The sequence below is a fragment of the Carcharhinus amblyrhynchos genome, chromosome 13 (genome assembly GCF_965287045.1).
Source record: "Carcharhinus amblyrhynchos chromosome 13, sCarAmb.v2.hapA, whole genome shotgun sequence".
In the NCBI taxonomy this organism is placed as follows: Eukaryota; Metazoa; Chordata; class Chondrichthyes; order Carcharhiniformes; family Carcharhinidae; genus Carcharhinus; species Carcharhinus amblyrhynchos.
Genome location: NC_137336.1, coordinates 29,124,807 through 29,140,843, shown reverse-complemented (window position 1 = coordinate 29,140,843; position 16,037 = coordinate 29,124,807). Strand labels below are relative to the sequence as shown.

Here is a 16,037-nt window from a genome sequence, read left to right as displayed (position 1 = left end):
ATAATGAACTGCATTGAAAAGTTACTTCAAGAACAGCAAAAACCTATATTTAAGTTAGAAAGAAAATATATCCTGAACGGTATAAAGATGGAAGTATATAGAGTCATTCACAATCTTAGGATGCTAATGTGATTCACAGTCAAAGTCCTTTTGATTTACCATTGTAAAGTAGGCAAATGCAGCAGTCAATTTGCACTTGGCAAGGTCCCACAAACAGCAATGAGATAAATTGGTGACGCTGGTTGAGTGATAAATGCTAGCTGGGACACTGAGATAAACCTCCCTGATCTTCTTTGAAAAATGCCATGGGATTATTTGTGTGTACCTGAAGGAGCAGACAGGGCCTTGATTTAAACTACTCATTGAATAGATGGCACCTCCAGTAATGCAGTACTGTAGTAGTTCTATACTGATGTTTCAAACTACGATATAGGTTCAAGTCTCTAGGATGGTGACTGAACACTCAATGTTCTGGTTGAGAGGCGAGAGTACTACCACTGAACGAAGGCTGCCACCTCAGACCAGATCTTGCAGTAGCCATTATGGCGAAACGCAGTGTGTTTGTCATCATTACTCTTTTAAAACTGGCAGAACCCTCAGAGTCTTGCACATGTGCAGTTAAATGTGGAAATTCAGAAGTTGCTGTCAGTGATTCTATGCCTGCCGCTAGCGTACTCTGTTGAAAACCCCCAGACTGCAATCATAAAGAAGTCAGTGAACTGATGCGAACTTGTCCTTTTACGCTATCAGTCTTGGTATAGAACCCTTGAAATAGGTATAACTTGTGGAAGTAGCTGTTTCTAGGTTTTTAATGGTACACTAAGTTCATAATTGCTGTTGAACAGCCTCACTGACCCCAGAAAACTAATCTTATATTTGCGGAAAGTCATTACAGTCTTAAAAAAATCTTTTTTGAATAATTTGTTCCAAAAAACATGGATGATATGTCATCTTCTACCTTAATCCCATGCATAAATCCCAATCATTTATCTTGCTTTCTAAAATTATTAAAGGTGAAGGGTAATCAGCATATTTTACTTCCTGGTTTGCTGTCTGTGAGAATATTTCAATGTGATTGGCTGCTTACCCTGCTTGATGACATCACAGTTGCCGAATACCTGGAGATCCCCTTGACTTGACGCCAAATTAAAACTGACGTTGGGAAAGGGGAAATCCATGCCAGAGATCACAAGATCTTTGTGGGCAGCTTTTTTTCAATGTCAGCGGTCAGCTAACCGCAAAATCCAGGCCCTAATGTTAGGTTAAAGTTTAAATTGCTATCTACTCACTTTGATATGACCACTGACATTCTGCATCTCTGTGGTGTTCTGTGTAAGATAAAATTAAATAAACAATTGGAACGAAAGTGGAAAATAACACAGTCAAAACCAAGTTATATTCAGCTTTACATCTTGCACTGGAATTTCTAAAATGGACTAAAAATTCATGATTTTCCCAGGGATGCAGTGTGGCTACTTTCTATTCTATCAATTAGGGACAATGACCACATATTCACATTACACAGCTGTTTTAAGGTGTTTGGCTATGTTTTCCAGCTCCCTAGAACTATGGAATCCTCCTAATTTTACGGCCACATCACAATCCAAAACATCTGAACAAGAAAAAGAAACAGGGACAATCACCAGGCGCTGCTCTGGTAACAGCCGGCTTCAGAGCAACATTGGCATTGGTTGGGTTGCCGAACAACCTCTTAGTCAGGGATGGAGCATCAGATATGTTGACCCCCAAAAATTTACTGCAGAAAAGAAAGAATCATTTATTAAAATACCATCAACTGCAAGCCCATGTCCACCAGATATTATTTTAATCACCATAAATGCAGCATTCTAAATTAAATCAATCATAGATCTGGTACACTCTACGCTACTAGATCAATTTAAAGAAGCCCAATTAACCATTGACTGAGTGTTCACATTAATGCATGGTAAAACCTGACAAATATGCAAACTACATTTACTTAAATATTGTTATCAATGTTTACTGAGTATAATGAATGTACCAGAACATCCTATTCTAAAAAAGGAGCAGAGTGCTCATCAAAGCACTCTGAAATAACACAAATTGAAGGTCAATGTATGACACAATCTCGTAAAACATACACTAAGATATTCATTATATTCTCAACGGAGGCTGCTGTTCACAGAGGAGTTTTCTTTCTAGAAATGTCAGCCACTGTTCTGGTACAAATAAAATGAATTCCAAACTTCTAATGTTATCAGCAATGGTAGGGTTATTGTGTAGATTACAATGGGTAGATAAAACTGCTCACTATTGTAATCATATGCAATTCTTTTTCTGCACATTAAAAAAATGTGTCCATGCTTTAAGTCATATCTATAAAATTTGTTATTTTACATTTATACCAACCATAAATTATTGAAGCAAATTTAGTTATTAAGGATTTTAAGGTGGCAAAAATATTTTTAACAGTTAGTATTCAATGAATGAAAAGATAGCAAGCAACAAAAAACTGCTTGGCTTATGGAATTAGCAGTGACTATATTATGCATGCATATTTATAATTTCACCACAATTGGACATCAATCTGAGTATCTAAGTAACAATGAATCAGATCTGTACATTATCTCGAAATTGTACAGATAAACCATTCTTTCATAACCAGTGAGTATATGCAGTGGAGTAACCCAATATGTTGTTTTTATTTCAGATTTCCAGCATCCCTAGTATTTTACCTCTATTTTGCTGTTAAAAGCATGATGCTAGATGCCGAAAAGCACGCCAACAATAACTTATAAAACAATTATCTCACCTATTTCACCATGTCAAATTAGTTTAAGGGTTAGGCACACATCTAATAACTGGGTCTTTTTATTTGAATATCATAAAATAATTCTGGCACACAATGCCCTGCATGCGCAAAGAAAGCTGCTATTGTTCAAAAGTTCACTTAATAACTACAACTTAATTTAACTTCTGTGACTTAGTAAAAATTTATAATCAAATTTAAAGTAATGGTCACATATTTAAAATTCTTTAAACTGGAAAAACCCAAAAGGAAAACGCAAGTGAGCAACGGAAAAAGATTTGTCACAAATTAAGAGTAAATGGTTAAGTAAATAATGAGAATATATCATAATTAGAGTAAGCTGTTTATTGGATTTAGCGCCCACTAGCAGGCTATTTCCCTGTTCAAATATTTTGCTATGGTAAGCATCAAGTTAATTTCAGGCTTCCTGCTGTTCTGTGCTCTAAAACATCTAGACTCTAGTTATTAGCTAATTTTTCATTTAGTCAGTCAATTCAAAAACATATGGTGACATAAGACTTTGAAAGAAAATTAGCTTTAAGGCAAATTACAATATTTGTGATGATCTTTCCCATCACAACAAACAAACAGCACAATTTATTCATTTTACAAAGTACTAACATCCTCACCTGAGTCGTTTTCTTTCCCGGGATCTTGACCGTCTCCTATCTCGACTACGAGAACGATCCCTTCTCCGATCACGTTCTCGGCTGCGTGAACGACCTCTGACATCCCCAAGTTTAGACCGCTTCTCAGCAGGTGAACGGCTTCTGGAGCGACTCCCAGAGCGCCCACGCGATGCAGATCGCTTCCGATAATGCCTAGAAAAATGATAAAACTTGGATTAACCTTAGCTTTCACAAAGGAAACTTGGGTGATCTATGCAGAAGGGTTGCCGCTCCCTGAAATAAAATTCATATCTCAATCAAAGCTTAAACTTTTCTGATCCTGTTTCCCCCCCCAAAACAGGCATCACTCCCAACCGCCATCACCCCCAATTCCAACTGTGTGAATAAATTACTGGACAAATAATCCAGACAACATGCATTCAAATTCCATCATGTCAGTCTGAAATTTTGACTTCAGTTTTAAAAATTTTACAATATAAAACCCGTGCAGCAAAAGAATAGCTTTTAGAAAATCCCAATCGTTCACCAATATGCTGTATATAAGTAAACCAGCCATTGTATGCATTACTAGCCTTTACGGTAGCTTGGCATTCATTCCAATTACATCAAATCACTACAAGGCTGCAGGCCCACCACCAACCTTCACAATGGACTAAGGACGGGCAATAAATAGAATTGCTGAATCCCGCAGCTCAATTATTCAATCTTGAAAGATTTACCCAATTAGATCCAGGCCCCACTTCCATTGCCATATCTATGAAAACTTTACTGCTTCAAGCTATTTTCCAATTTCTCCTGAAAATGTTTATTGAATCTGTATTTATCAGCTTTTCAAACAGCACATTTCAGATACTAGGAATCCTATGCATAAGAATACCCATGCGCAACTCTCCCTCCCCTGATCTGAAGACAATTGGCAAGAAACCAAGGTTCTCCACATAATCGAACATTTTCTGTCTATACTATTAAACTCTTTCATAGATTTGAACACCTTTATTAATTTCCCCTCACTTTACTCTGTTGAAAGGAGAAAAATCCAAACTCTCTGGAGCCTCCAAATGCCTCGCCCATCGTCCTATTCTAGTAAATCGCCTCATTGATTGAGGAAACTTTGCATGCGTTCTTTGTTTTTGTGCTCTATACTTGTAATTACAAACTCCACGATACATACTCATTTAACAAGAAGTCTCATTAAATTGTTCTGTCAACTTGAAAGTGTTGGGTAAAGGAACCAATAGATCTCCCTATTCTTGCATTTTGAAGTTGTACCATTTAATTTATATTGCCTCCGCTTCTTCTTCCTTCCAAAATTCCAGTTGTTCTGTCCACTTAATCAGTCGATGTGCAAAGAAAAGTTTGTTTATTAGTCACAAGTAAGGCATACATTAACACTGCAATGATGTTACAGTGAAATTCCGCTAATCACCGTAGTCCGGCTCAATGCACCGAACCAGCACGTCTTTCTGAATGTGGGAAACCTGAGCACCCAGTAGAAACCCCATGCAGACACGGGGAGAACATGCAAACTCCACACAGACAATGACCCAAGCTGGGAATTGAACCCTGTTCATGTGAAGCAGCAGTGCCAACCACTGTGCTACTGTGCCATCTCGTACGCTTAACATTCCCAAATGTTGTCATCTGCAAACTTTGAAATGTTTCCTCTTTTAACCAAGTTCCTGTCACATATCAAAAGAAACTGCAGCCCTAATAATGATGCCTAGGCAATACCACTGTGTAATTAGTCTGAAAAACATTCATCAATACTTTTTACTCTTTTCTTTGTCTACACTCCCATTGCCCCTTCAATTTTGGTTTGGCTTGGCTTGCTAGCAAGTTGATTTTATGGCACTTTATGAAAGCCCTTTAGAAGTCCATATGTATCATCTACACAACCTTTATTAATCCTCTGCATTATTTCAATGAAGAACTCAAAAACATATTACGTCTGACATAATTAACAAGTCCAAAGAAGAATTCCTCCATCCCCTTGCCCATTACATTGTTTTTCCCCCCGTTCATATTACTAGTTTATTGTTTTTACAAATTTCTCAAATTTGCTTGCAGATTTGAACCTCTATTGCTTTCACACTCTTTGATGGGCTATAGAATATACATAGCAACACAGTTGTGGTCTTGTGAAGTTCTGATACCTTTTGAATACTTGTGTGTATAATGGAGATCAAATGTTAGTTACTTTGTGTGTAACAAAACCAGAGGTTAAACAGTGTGTATGTAACAAAGTTTGATACCTGGTGTAATTTTGTGCTAACTTGCTAAGGTACAATAAATAAGATTTGTTGTACAATAACTTAAAAGATGGAGTGTCTTTGTCATGGCGTCAACTGACCTGAGTTCGAGGGCAAAAACACCAGCCTTAATAACATTCATTAACTTTTTCTCCGCTGCTCTCTGGGGACAAGAATTCCACAGACCAATGTCTGTTAGAGAAAAAAATTCTCCTCATCAGTGTCATATATTGGAGACTCCTTACTTTTAAACTGCATCCACTACTTCTGATCTCTTCCACAAGTGGAAATATCCTGTTGGCCTGCAAAGTCTCGTCAGGGTCTTGTATGTTTTAAAAAGATCACCATTCTTCTAAACTCTAATCGATGTAAGTCAAATCCACCCCACCTTTCTTTGTAAGATAATCCATTCGTCTGAGGTATCAGTTGAGTGAACCTTTTCTGAACTGCTTCTCATGCAATTATATGCTTTCTCAAGTAAGGAGACCAAAACTGTATACTGTACCCTGCTGTGGTTTCAACAATGCCATATACAATTGTAAAAAAACTTCCCTAGTGTTATATTCCTTTTCCCTGCAACAAACAACATTCCATTTGCCATCCTGGTCAATTGCTGTATCTGCAATATTAACTTTTTTGTGATTCACGTACCGAGGTCCCCCGGATCAGAGTTTTGCAATCACTCTATTTAAATAATAGAATGCTTTTCCATTCTTCCTGCTAAAGTGGTTAAGTTACATTTTCCCACATTATACTCTATCTGCTGTTTCTTTCCCCCCACTCATTTACCCGATATAAATCCCTTTGGAGACTCTTGATGCCCTCCTCCTTAGTTTAATTTCCTATCTATTTTTCTGTCATCTGCAAATGTAGCATTCAGCCCTTCCATCCCAAATCATTTAGAGAGTGTAAATAATTGAGAGCACTGATCTTTGTTGCACACCACTAGTTACAGGTTGCCAGTCTGAAAATGACCCATTTATCCCTATTGTTCACTTCCTGTTAGCCAACAAACCACCTTACCACACTAAAATGTTTCCCCTACACCACGAACTCTTATATTGTGTAGCAATCCTTGATGTGGCACCTTATCAAACACCTTTTGAGAATCCAAGTACACCACATCCAGATTCCCCTTTATTCACATACAATTATTTATTTTCTCAGTCAAACATGACGGTGAAGCCTTCCATTGTTTGCTGGAGCAGACGAGTGAAGGAGCAGAGAGAGAGCTAAGATGTTACCTGTTAAAAACCTGTTTAAAATAAGTTTAAAGCACTTTGTTCTTCGTAGAACTGTTTAAAGCATTTATTGTATTTACTGCTTTAAGAATTCTGAGGGAGTGGTTAGAAGGGAGTTGTGGTCCAGACAGCTTTAAATCAGCGCCAGGTTTAAAAGGAGGCCTGGTGTAGACAGCGGGCAGCGTCGGAGCGGGCAGCGGAGTGAGAGGGAAGCAGAGTGAGCTAATAGGGCTTAATATCAAAAGGGGCTTGAGGGAAAAAAGGCCAGGTGAGTTTGTTTGAAAAAACAAGGAAAAAAAAAATGTTTTTCCAAAACTACTACAGTGAATAATGGAGGGGCATGTGATGTGTGGTTTCTGTATGATGTGGGAACTGGTGGACCCCAGGGTCCATCACAGTGACCATGTCTGTAGTAAGTGCAGGTTGCTGGAGGAGCTCCAGCTCAAGGTGGATGAGCTGGCCTCTGAGCTACAGACGCTGAGGCTCATCAGGGGGAGAGAGGGTGCCATTGTCAATGGGGTGCAAGTGACATCCACCCCCCCTAGACGGGCTAACTCTAAGGGTCAGGGACAAGAGGGGGCTGCTGGGAGGAGGAAGGAGGGGTCAGGAGCGGAGGCCTCAGCCTCTTAATCTGCATAACAGGTTTGAGGTTCTTGCTTCCAGTCTGGAAGAGGACGAGGCAGGTGAGGTTGGTGAGCAAACTGCACACGGTACAGTGGTGCAGCAGGACATAGGCAAAGAGAAGGGGAAAAGGAACGTAGTAGTGACTGGGGATAGTGGGGTGAAGTGTATTGACACTGTCCTTTGTCACAATGACAAAGTGCACAGAAGGGTGTGTTGTCTGCCTGGTTCTCGGATACGGGATGTCGCAGCTGGGCTGCAGAGGAACCTGGAGTGGGAGGGTGAGAATCCGGTCGTTGTGGTACATGTGGGTGCCGGCGACATAAGTAAAATGCGAACTGAGGATCTGGGGAGGGAGTATGAAAAGCTGGGAATGGAATTAAAAAGTAGAACCGACAAGGTGATTATCTCTGGGCTACTGCCTGAACCGACTGCAGACTGGCGTAGGGTTGACAGGATTAAGGAAGTGAATGGGTGGCTCAGGGACTGGTGTGGGAGGAATGGGTTTGAAATTATGGGGCATTGGCACCAGTATTGGGGTAGGTGGGACCTGTTCGGGCGGGATGGGGTTGGTCTGAACCGTGCTGGGACCAGAGTGCTGGCGACTTGAGTAAAGAGGACTGTAGACAGGGCTTTAAACTAATTGGGGGGGCGGGGGAGGGTGCAAGGGTAGGTGACGTTACGAGGTCTAAAGTTAAGGATAGGGTACATGTAAGGGAAGAGGCCGAGGATGTCCCAATAATAGAGGGAGTAGGGGGCGTGAGTATGGTTGGTGGCGTTACGGCAAATAGGGTCCAGGTGAAGGCTGGGATGAAAGCGCTTTATCTGAATGCACAAAGCATTCAGAATAAAGTGGATGAGCTGGTGGCGCAGATCGGCACAAATGGATACGATCTGGTGGCCATTACAGAGACGTGGCTGCAAGGTGACAGGGACTGGGAGCTGAATGTACAGGGCTATCAAGTGTTTAGGAAGGATAGGCAGGAGGGAAAAGGGGAGGGCGTAGCTCTGCTGATTAAGGATAGCATCAAGGTGGTAGCAAGGGATGATACTGGAGCCAAGGAGCAGAACGTGGAATCGTTGTGGGTGGAGATTAGGAACAGCAAAGGGAGGAAGACGCTGGTGGGTGTCGTCTACAGGCCCCCGAATAATGACCTGGAGGTGGGGCGGGCTGTTAACGCGCAAATAAGTGCAGCATGCAGGAATGGGACGGCCGTAGTTATGGGGGATTTCAATCTGCATATTGATTGGTCGACCCATGTTCGACGCGGTGGGCTTGAGGAGGAGTTCTTGGAATGCTGCCGGGATAGTTTCCTCGAACAGGTGTGTTGGAGCCGACGAGGGAGCGAGCTATCTTGGATCTGGTGCTATGTAATGAGGCAGGTAGAATTAGGGAGCTTGCGGTGAAGGATCCTCTTGGAGAGAGTGATCATTGTATGGTGGAGTTTCTGGTGCAGATGGAGGAGGAGAAAGTGGGTTCCCAGACACGCGTACTTTGTTTGAATAGAGGGGAGTACGGTAGGATGAGAGAAGAATTGGCGAATGTGGACTGGGGGAGCGCGTTGGAGGGACGGTCTGCTGAGGAGCAGTGGAGGATCTTTAAGGAGATCTTTCTTGGTGCTCAGCAGAAATTTATTCCGATGGTCAAAAAGGACCATAGGAGGAGAGGTAATAAGCCGTGGATAACGAAGGAGGTGAAGGAAAGTGTTAAATTAAAAGCGGAGGAATTTAGAGTAGCAAAGAGTAGTGGGCGAGAAGAGGATTGGGAGAGGTTTAAATGTCAACAAAGATTGACAAAGAAGTTGATAAAGAAGGGTAGGAGAAACTATGAAGCTGGGCTAGCGCTTAATATAAAAAAGGATAGCAAGAGTTTTTATAAATATATAAAAAGGAAGAGGCTGGCTAGGGTGAACGTTGGTCCTTTAGAGGATGAGAAAGGGGACCTAGTGGTAGGGGATGGGGATATGGCTAAGGTATTGAATAACTTTTTTGTTTCTGTCTTCACGGAGGAGGACGTGAATAATTTGCCGGGTGTTAGCGATGGAAAGGTGGTAGGACTGGAGGGTCTTAATGACATTACTGTTACTACAGAGGCGGTGCTCGACAGACTGGAGGGGCTGATTGTGGACAAGTCCCCAGGACCAGATGGAATGCATCCGAGGGTTCTGAAAGAAACGGCGGAGGTGATAGTGGATGCCTTGGTGGTTATTTTCCAGACGTCGCTGGATTCCGGGGAAGTGCCGGAAGATTGGAAAACGGCTAATGTTACGCCGTTGTTTAAGAAGGGTGCCAGGCAGAAGGCGGGGAATTATAGGCCGGTTAGTTTAACGTCTGTGGTAGGTAAAATGTTAGAATCCGTCATTAAGGAGGAAATTGCGAGGCATCTTGAAGGGAATTGCTTGATAGAGCAGACGCAGCACGGTTTCATTAAAGGGAAGTCGTGTCTGACAAATTTACTGGAGTTCTATGAGGATGTGTCTAGGGCAGTGGATAGAGGGGAGCCGGTGGATGTGGTCTTTCTGGATTTTCAGAAGGCGTTTGACAAAGTACCCCACAAGAGGTTATTGCAGAAGGTCGGGGGACATGGAGTTGGGGGTAGGGTGTTAGCGTGGATAGAGGATTGGTTGTCAAATAGGAGGCAGAGAGTGGGGGTCAACGGGTGCTATTCGGATTGGCGGATGGTGACTAGTGGAGTGCCCCAGGGGTTGGTGCTGGGGCCTCAGCTTTTTACCATTTATATAGATGATCTGGAGGAGGGAACCGAGTGTAGGGTGTCTAAATTTGCTGATGACACCAAGATTGGGGGAACGGCAAATTGTGCGGAGGGTGTGGAGAGTCTGCAGAAGGATCTAGATAGGCTGGGCGAATGGGCCAGGAAATGGCAAATGGAATTTAATGTTGGCAAGTGCGAGGTGGTCCACTTTGGTAGGAAGAATGGTAGGAAGGACTATTACTTACGTGGCGAAAAACTGCAGCAGGCGACGGTGCAGAGGGACCTCGGGGTCCTTGTGCATGAGTCACAAAAACCCAGCTTGCAGGTGCAGCAGGTGGTCAGGAAGGCGAATGGGATGCTGGCCTTCATAGCAAGGGGGATTGAATATAAAAGTAGGGAGGTCTTGCTGCAGCTGTATAGGGCACTGGTGAGGCCGCAGCTGGAGTACTGCGTGCAGTTTTGGGCACCGCACCTGCGCAAAGATATTTTGGCCTTGGAGGGAGTGCAGAGGAGGTTTACTAGGCTGATACCGGAGTTGAGGGGGTTGAGCTACGAGGAGAGGCTGAATAAACTAGGCTTGTACTCATTAGAGTTTAGAAGAATGAGGGGAGATCTCATTGAGACGTATAAGATGATGAATGGGATGGATAGGATAGAGGTGGAGAGACTCTTCCCGCTCAAAAGAGACAGGCGGACTAGGGGGCACAGCCTCAAGATAAAGGGGGGGCGGTTTAGAACGGAGTTGAGGAGGAACTTCTTCACTCAAAGGGTGGTGAATCTCTGGAATTCTCTGCACATTGAAGTGGTGGAGGCTGCCTCGCTAAATATTTTTAAGAAGCGGGTTGATGGGTTTTTGATAAGAGAGGGGATTAAGGGTTATGGGGAGAGGGCGGGAAAGTGGAACTGAGCCACGACAGATCAGCCATGATCTTATTGAATGGCGGGGCAGGCTCGAAGGGCTAGATGGCCTACTCCGGCTCCTATTTCTTATGTTCTTATGTTCCCTTGTCTTCCATTTCTCCAGCAATACATTAACTTATTTCACACATCCTTGTCCATAAAATCAGGGAACACTGAATGTAGTCAAATACACCACACAACCCAGCCTCCCATTCATTGATTCTGTCCACATTTTCTGCTGCCTTGGCAAAGCAGCCAGCATTATTCAGGACCCCATGCATACCCTGGGCATTCTTTCTTCTGCCTTCTTCCATCGGGAAACAGATACAAAAGTCTGAGGCCTCTTACCAACCGACTCAAGAACAGCTTCTTCCCTGCTGCCGCCAGACTTTTGAACAGACTTACCTTGCAGTAAGTTGATCTTTCTCTACACTCTAGCTATGACAGTAACACTACATTCTGCAATCTCTTGTTTCCTTCTCTATGAACAGTATGCTTTGTCTGTATCGTGCGCAAGAAACAATACATTTCACTATGCCAATATATGTAACAATAATAAATCAAATCAAACTTTAACGACATATAATTTTACATTTTCTCTTTCATAAAGTTTACATTTGATTGCATTAGGACAGTGGTCAGGAAATTTGGCAGAGCTGGGATTGAGTCCCAGAGTTTACAAACAATAGGGGAGGCAGCATAGCATAAGTGAAACAGAATAGCAACTGCCTGGGGGAAAGCATAGAGGTTGGGTGCATACAAACTTCGGACCATGAAAGGTTGGACAGCCTGGATTTGGAAAACTGGGAGTGCAAAGTGAGGTTTGATTGACCTGCAGAGTCTTATGGACTTGCAACACCAATAGCTCCAGGGAAAGGGAGAAGAAAGCCTGAATATATGGTAGATACTCCTACCATAAAATATGAGATTTAGCGAGTAAAGTAGATTCATGAGAATCCGCCCAGCAAGTGAGACCCATCTTCAATACAAATCAAAATTTGTTTTAGCGTTTTGGCATACTTCAGTTAAGTGCGTGGAATTAACCATCCTGACCTTCTCTGACAAAAGAAATGTTATTAAATGATCCAATGCTGAACTTTGTACATGTTGGGGGGGGGAGTTGACAGTCACTCAGTTTCGAAACACACTCATTTTAATGCCTCAATTCAAGCAATGCCTTTGATGTATCCATACATCATCTTTATCAAGAATCATGCAAAGTAATCAAAATCTCAAAAATCTAAGGAAGAAATTAGGACAGTCTGACTGCAAATTAAACAAAAAATATAGCTGTCTTTATTTCTCTGCAAGCTAAATTAATAATGCATCTAAATATCCCTGTGTGGAGGTTAACGAGGTACAAAAATTAAAGTGCACCCCCGCCTCTTTCTTCTGACTTTGGCATGCACCTTAAAGGCCTATAAATCTAGACCCAAATTAACACAATCTGCAGGCAATTAAACTATGATTTAGCTGCTACTTGATTTTTATCCACTTCCCAACTTTGGGACATCCTGCACAATGAATACAAACAGCTCTCTAAAGAAAATGTCACATTTATGCAGCACATTTCATGACCAAGGAGCATTCTACAACCAATCAAGAAGTTCTGAATTGCAGTCATTGTTGTAATACTGGAAACATAGCAGTCAATTTTCACACAGCAAGTTCCCACAAATAGCAATATGATAATGACCATAATCTGTTTATGATGTTGACTGATGGACACGTTAGCCAAGACACCAGGGGCAATTCCCCTTTTTCTTTTTTGAAATAGTATTGTGGGAATTTTGATCCATCTGAGAGCATAGACAGATTGGCATGGGTTTAATGTCTCATCCAAGAGATAGCACCTGTGTCAGCCTAGACTTTTGTGCTCAAGCATTGGAGCTGGCCATGAACTCACAACTTTCTGACTCATGACTTTCTTACAGATAGGTGCACCATAGAAAGCATCCTTTCTGGATGTATTACCGCTTGCTACGGCGCCTGTGCCGACCAAGACCGCAACGAATGACAAAGGGGTGTGAACGAAGCCCAGTGCATCACACAAACCAGCCTCCCATTGATTGACTCTGACTACACTTCCTGCTGCCTCGGAAAAGCAGCCATCAATATCATGAACCCCACACAATCCAGACATTCTCTCTTCCCCCTTCTTCCGTCGGGAAAACGATACAAATGTTTGAGGTCATGTACCAGCCAATTCAAGAACAGCTTCTTCCCTGCTGCCATCAGACTTCTGAATGGACCTACTTCATATTAAGTCAACCTTTCTCTTCACGCTAGCTACGAGTGTTACACTACAGTACCCTCTTCTATCCTTCTCTTATGTATGGTGTGTTTTGCCTATAGAGCACTCTAGAAACAATACTTTTCACTATCTCAATACAAGTGACAACAGATCAAAACAAAAAAGATTCTCCCTCACTTTTCTCTCCTGTCCTTCTCTATGAATGGTATACAACACTGTCCATATAGCTCACAAAGAAACCCAATACTTTTCATGATATCCTAATACATGGGACAATATATAAGTCAAATCAAATCAGACATGAGCCACAGCTGACAAGGTAAAGTCATCAAGTTATTTCATCTGTAGAACTCAACCAGTGAACCAGGACTGATTTTGTCAAGGCTTTCACACCATTCCTGATCCTGGTTTCATTTGACACATGCACTCTTCATCTGGTACAGAAGGAGCCTTTGCCAGGTTTCAATCCAAAGTCAGTGAAACCACGTTCAGTTATCATTCTCATGGCTAAAACCAGCTTAGAAACATAGAAACTAGGAGCTGGGGTTGACCATTCGGTCCTTCGAGTGGTCCACCGCCAATCACTTTGATCAGGGCTGATCATTGAATTCAATATCCCGATTTCTTCCCCCCTCTCCCCCAATATCCTTTGATCTCTTTAGCTTCAAGAGCAAAATCTAATTCCTTATTGAAATCAGACAACAACTCAGGCTTATCCAAGTTATCAGGAAGCAGGAGCTCCCTTTGGTCAGTAAGACAACAGGTGATAGGCACATATGGAAAAAGTCAAACGCAACTTCCCAAACACATAAAGGGGTTTTTATTGTTGGCTGGAGGCGGGACCCGTGGAGAAACGTTTCCTAAAGCGCATGGGGAAGGTGGAGCCAATGCAGCGGGGCCTGGCCAGGCGACTACCGGGGCCCCCGAGGCCCACCCCGACAAGCGGCCCCCCTCGCCGCTGCCGCCCCTCCGGCTGCGCTCCACACCATCGTTCGCGATCCGCAGTAAAAAGTGCACCTTTACCTGGACTCTCTGCCCATCGCTGCCGGTTAAAGACAACAGAACCACCGACTCCCCACCTCGGCCTCAAGCCCGGGCTCGGAGCGCACACCAGCAGGGAAGCGACAGCGGCCGGACTCCCAGCACCCGCGCCCTCCACCGACCGGAGGCTTAAACTGTCACCGCCCCTGTCATTGTGACTGACTGGCATTGCCAACAGACAACAACAATAACAACTTGTATTAGTTTTAAATTAATTTTGTTTATTTATTAGTGTCGCAAGTAGGCTTACATTAACACTGCAATGAAGTTATCGCGAAAGTCTTCTCAACTGCCCTCTCAAATACCAAGCAATCTCACAACATCAGGTTAAAGTCCGACAGGTTTATTTGACTTTAATCTGGCGAGATTTCTTATCGTGCCCACCCCAGTCCAATGCCGTCATCTCCGCATCATGGCTACCCACTGAAATGGCACTCAGTTCAAGGGCAACTAGGAATGGGCAATAAATGCTGGCCAGCCAGCGACGTCCATGTCCCACGAATGGATTTAAAAATCCCTGAGTGGCCACACTCCAGCGCCTTTTCGGGAACACTGAAGGAGAATTTAGCATGGCCAATGTACCTAACCAGCACATCTTTCAGACGGTGGAGGAAACCAGAGTATCTGGAGGAAACACATGCGAACACGGGGAGAACATGCAAACTCCGCACAGAGAGTGACCCAAGCTGGAAATCGAACCCGGTACCCTGGCGCTGTGACACAGCAGTGCTAACCACTGTGACACCGTACCACCCCTTATTATGCCTATTCTCTTCTTCTAGATTCTCTTCCTGTGCGAAGAGAGGCATGCAGCAGACAAAGCACATGTTTAGGTAAATATAAAATACTGCAGATGCTGGAATCTGAAACAAAAACACCCTGCATCTTTGTTCTGCTATTTACACATTATGATCATTTAAGGAATGGTATTAGCAACATTCTCAGCCTTTATCATCACCATTTACATACCCTTTGTTTTTTGTGTATGCCATCCCTATCAATTAAAGTCTCCGTCTACCCTCTCTCCCTTACCCTTAGAGTATAAATCTCCTCCTATTTTCCTTGTCTTCATCACTGACAAAGGGTCATCCTGACTTGAAATGTTGGATCTATTCTCAATCCACAGGTGCAGTCAGACTTGCTGAGATTTTCTTGCATATTCTGTTTTTGCGAAAGTACATGTTTATCTCTGTTTCCTTAGCTGAACCTTTTTTCTGGAACAGGTGACTACCCTGTTGTCTATAGTGGTATCAAGTTGTAAAACTTCTAAAGGCATTTCAGAGAGGCATTCTAAAACAAAATATGATGCTAAGCTGCATAAGGAGATATTAGGCTTTTTCAGAGGCTTTTTCCCAAGGCTGAAATGGTTGTCACAAGAGGGCACAGGTTTAAAGTGCTGGGGAGTAGGTACAGGGGTAAGTTTTTCACTCAGAGAGTTGTAGGTGCATGGAATGGGCTGCCAGCAATGGTGGTGGAGGAGGATTTGATAGGGTCTTTTAAGAGACTTTTAGATAAGTACATGGAACAGTAAGATAGAGGGTTATAGGTAAGCCTAGTAATCTCTAAGGTGGGGATATGTTCGGCACAACTTTGTGGGCTGA

General features: G+C 42.8%; 1 protein-coding gene across 2 annotated transcripts in view; it reads right to left on the bottom strand.

The window, feature by feature from the left end:
- ddx46 (DEAD (Asp-Glu-Ala-Asp) box polypeptide 46) overlaps positions 1 to 14,519 on the bottom strand; it is a 54,035-nt gene extending 39,516 nt beyond the window's left edge. Inside the window, exons 1-3 of one of the 2 annotated variants that reach the window (XM_080201445.1) lie at positions 14,419 to 14,519; positions 3,418 to 3,609; positions 1,290 to 1,328 (exon numbers count right to left, since the gene is read on the bottom strand). In XM_080201445.1, the coding sequence (XP_080057571.1) occupies positions 1,290 to 1,328; positions 3,418 to 3,609; positions 14,419 to 14,435 (248 nt within the window). In that variant the 5' untranslated portion in view covers positions 14,436 to 14,519. The remainder of the gene's footprint in view (positions 1 to 1,289; positions 1,329 to 3,417; positions 3,610 to 14,418) is intronic. The other variant, XM_080201446.1, reaches the window with a different exon arrangement.
- Between the last annotated feature and the right edge of the window lie 1,518 nt (positions 14,520 to 16,037).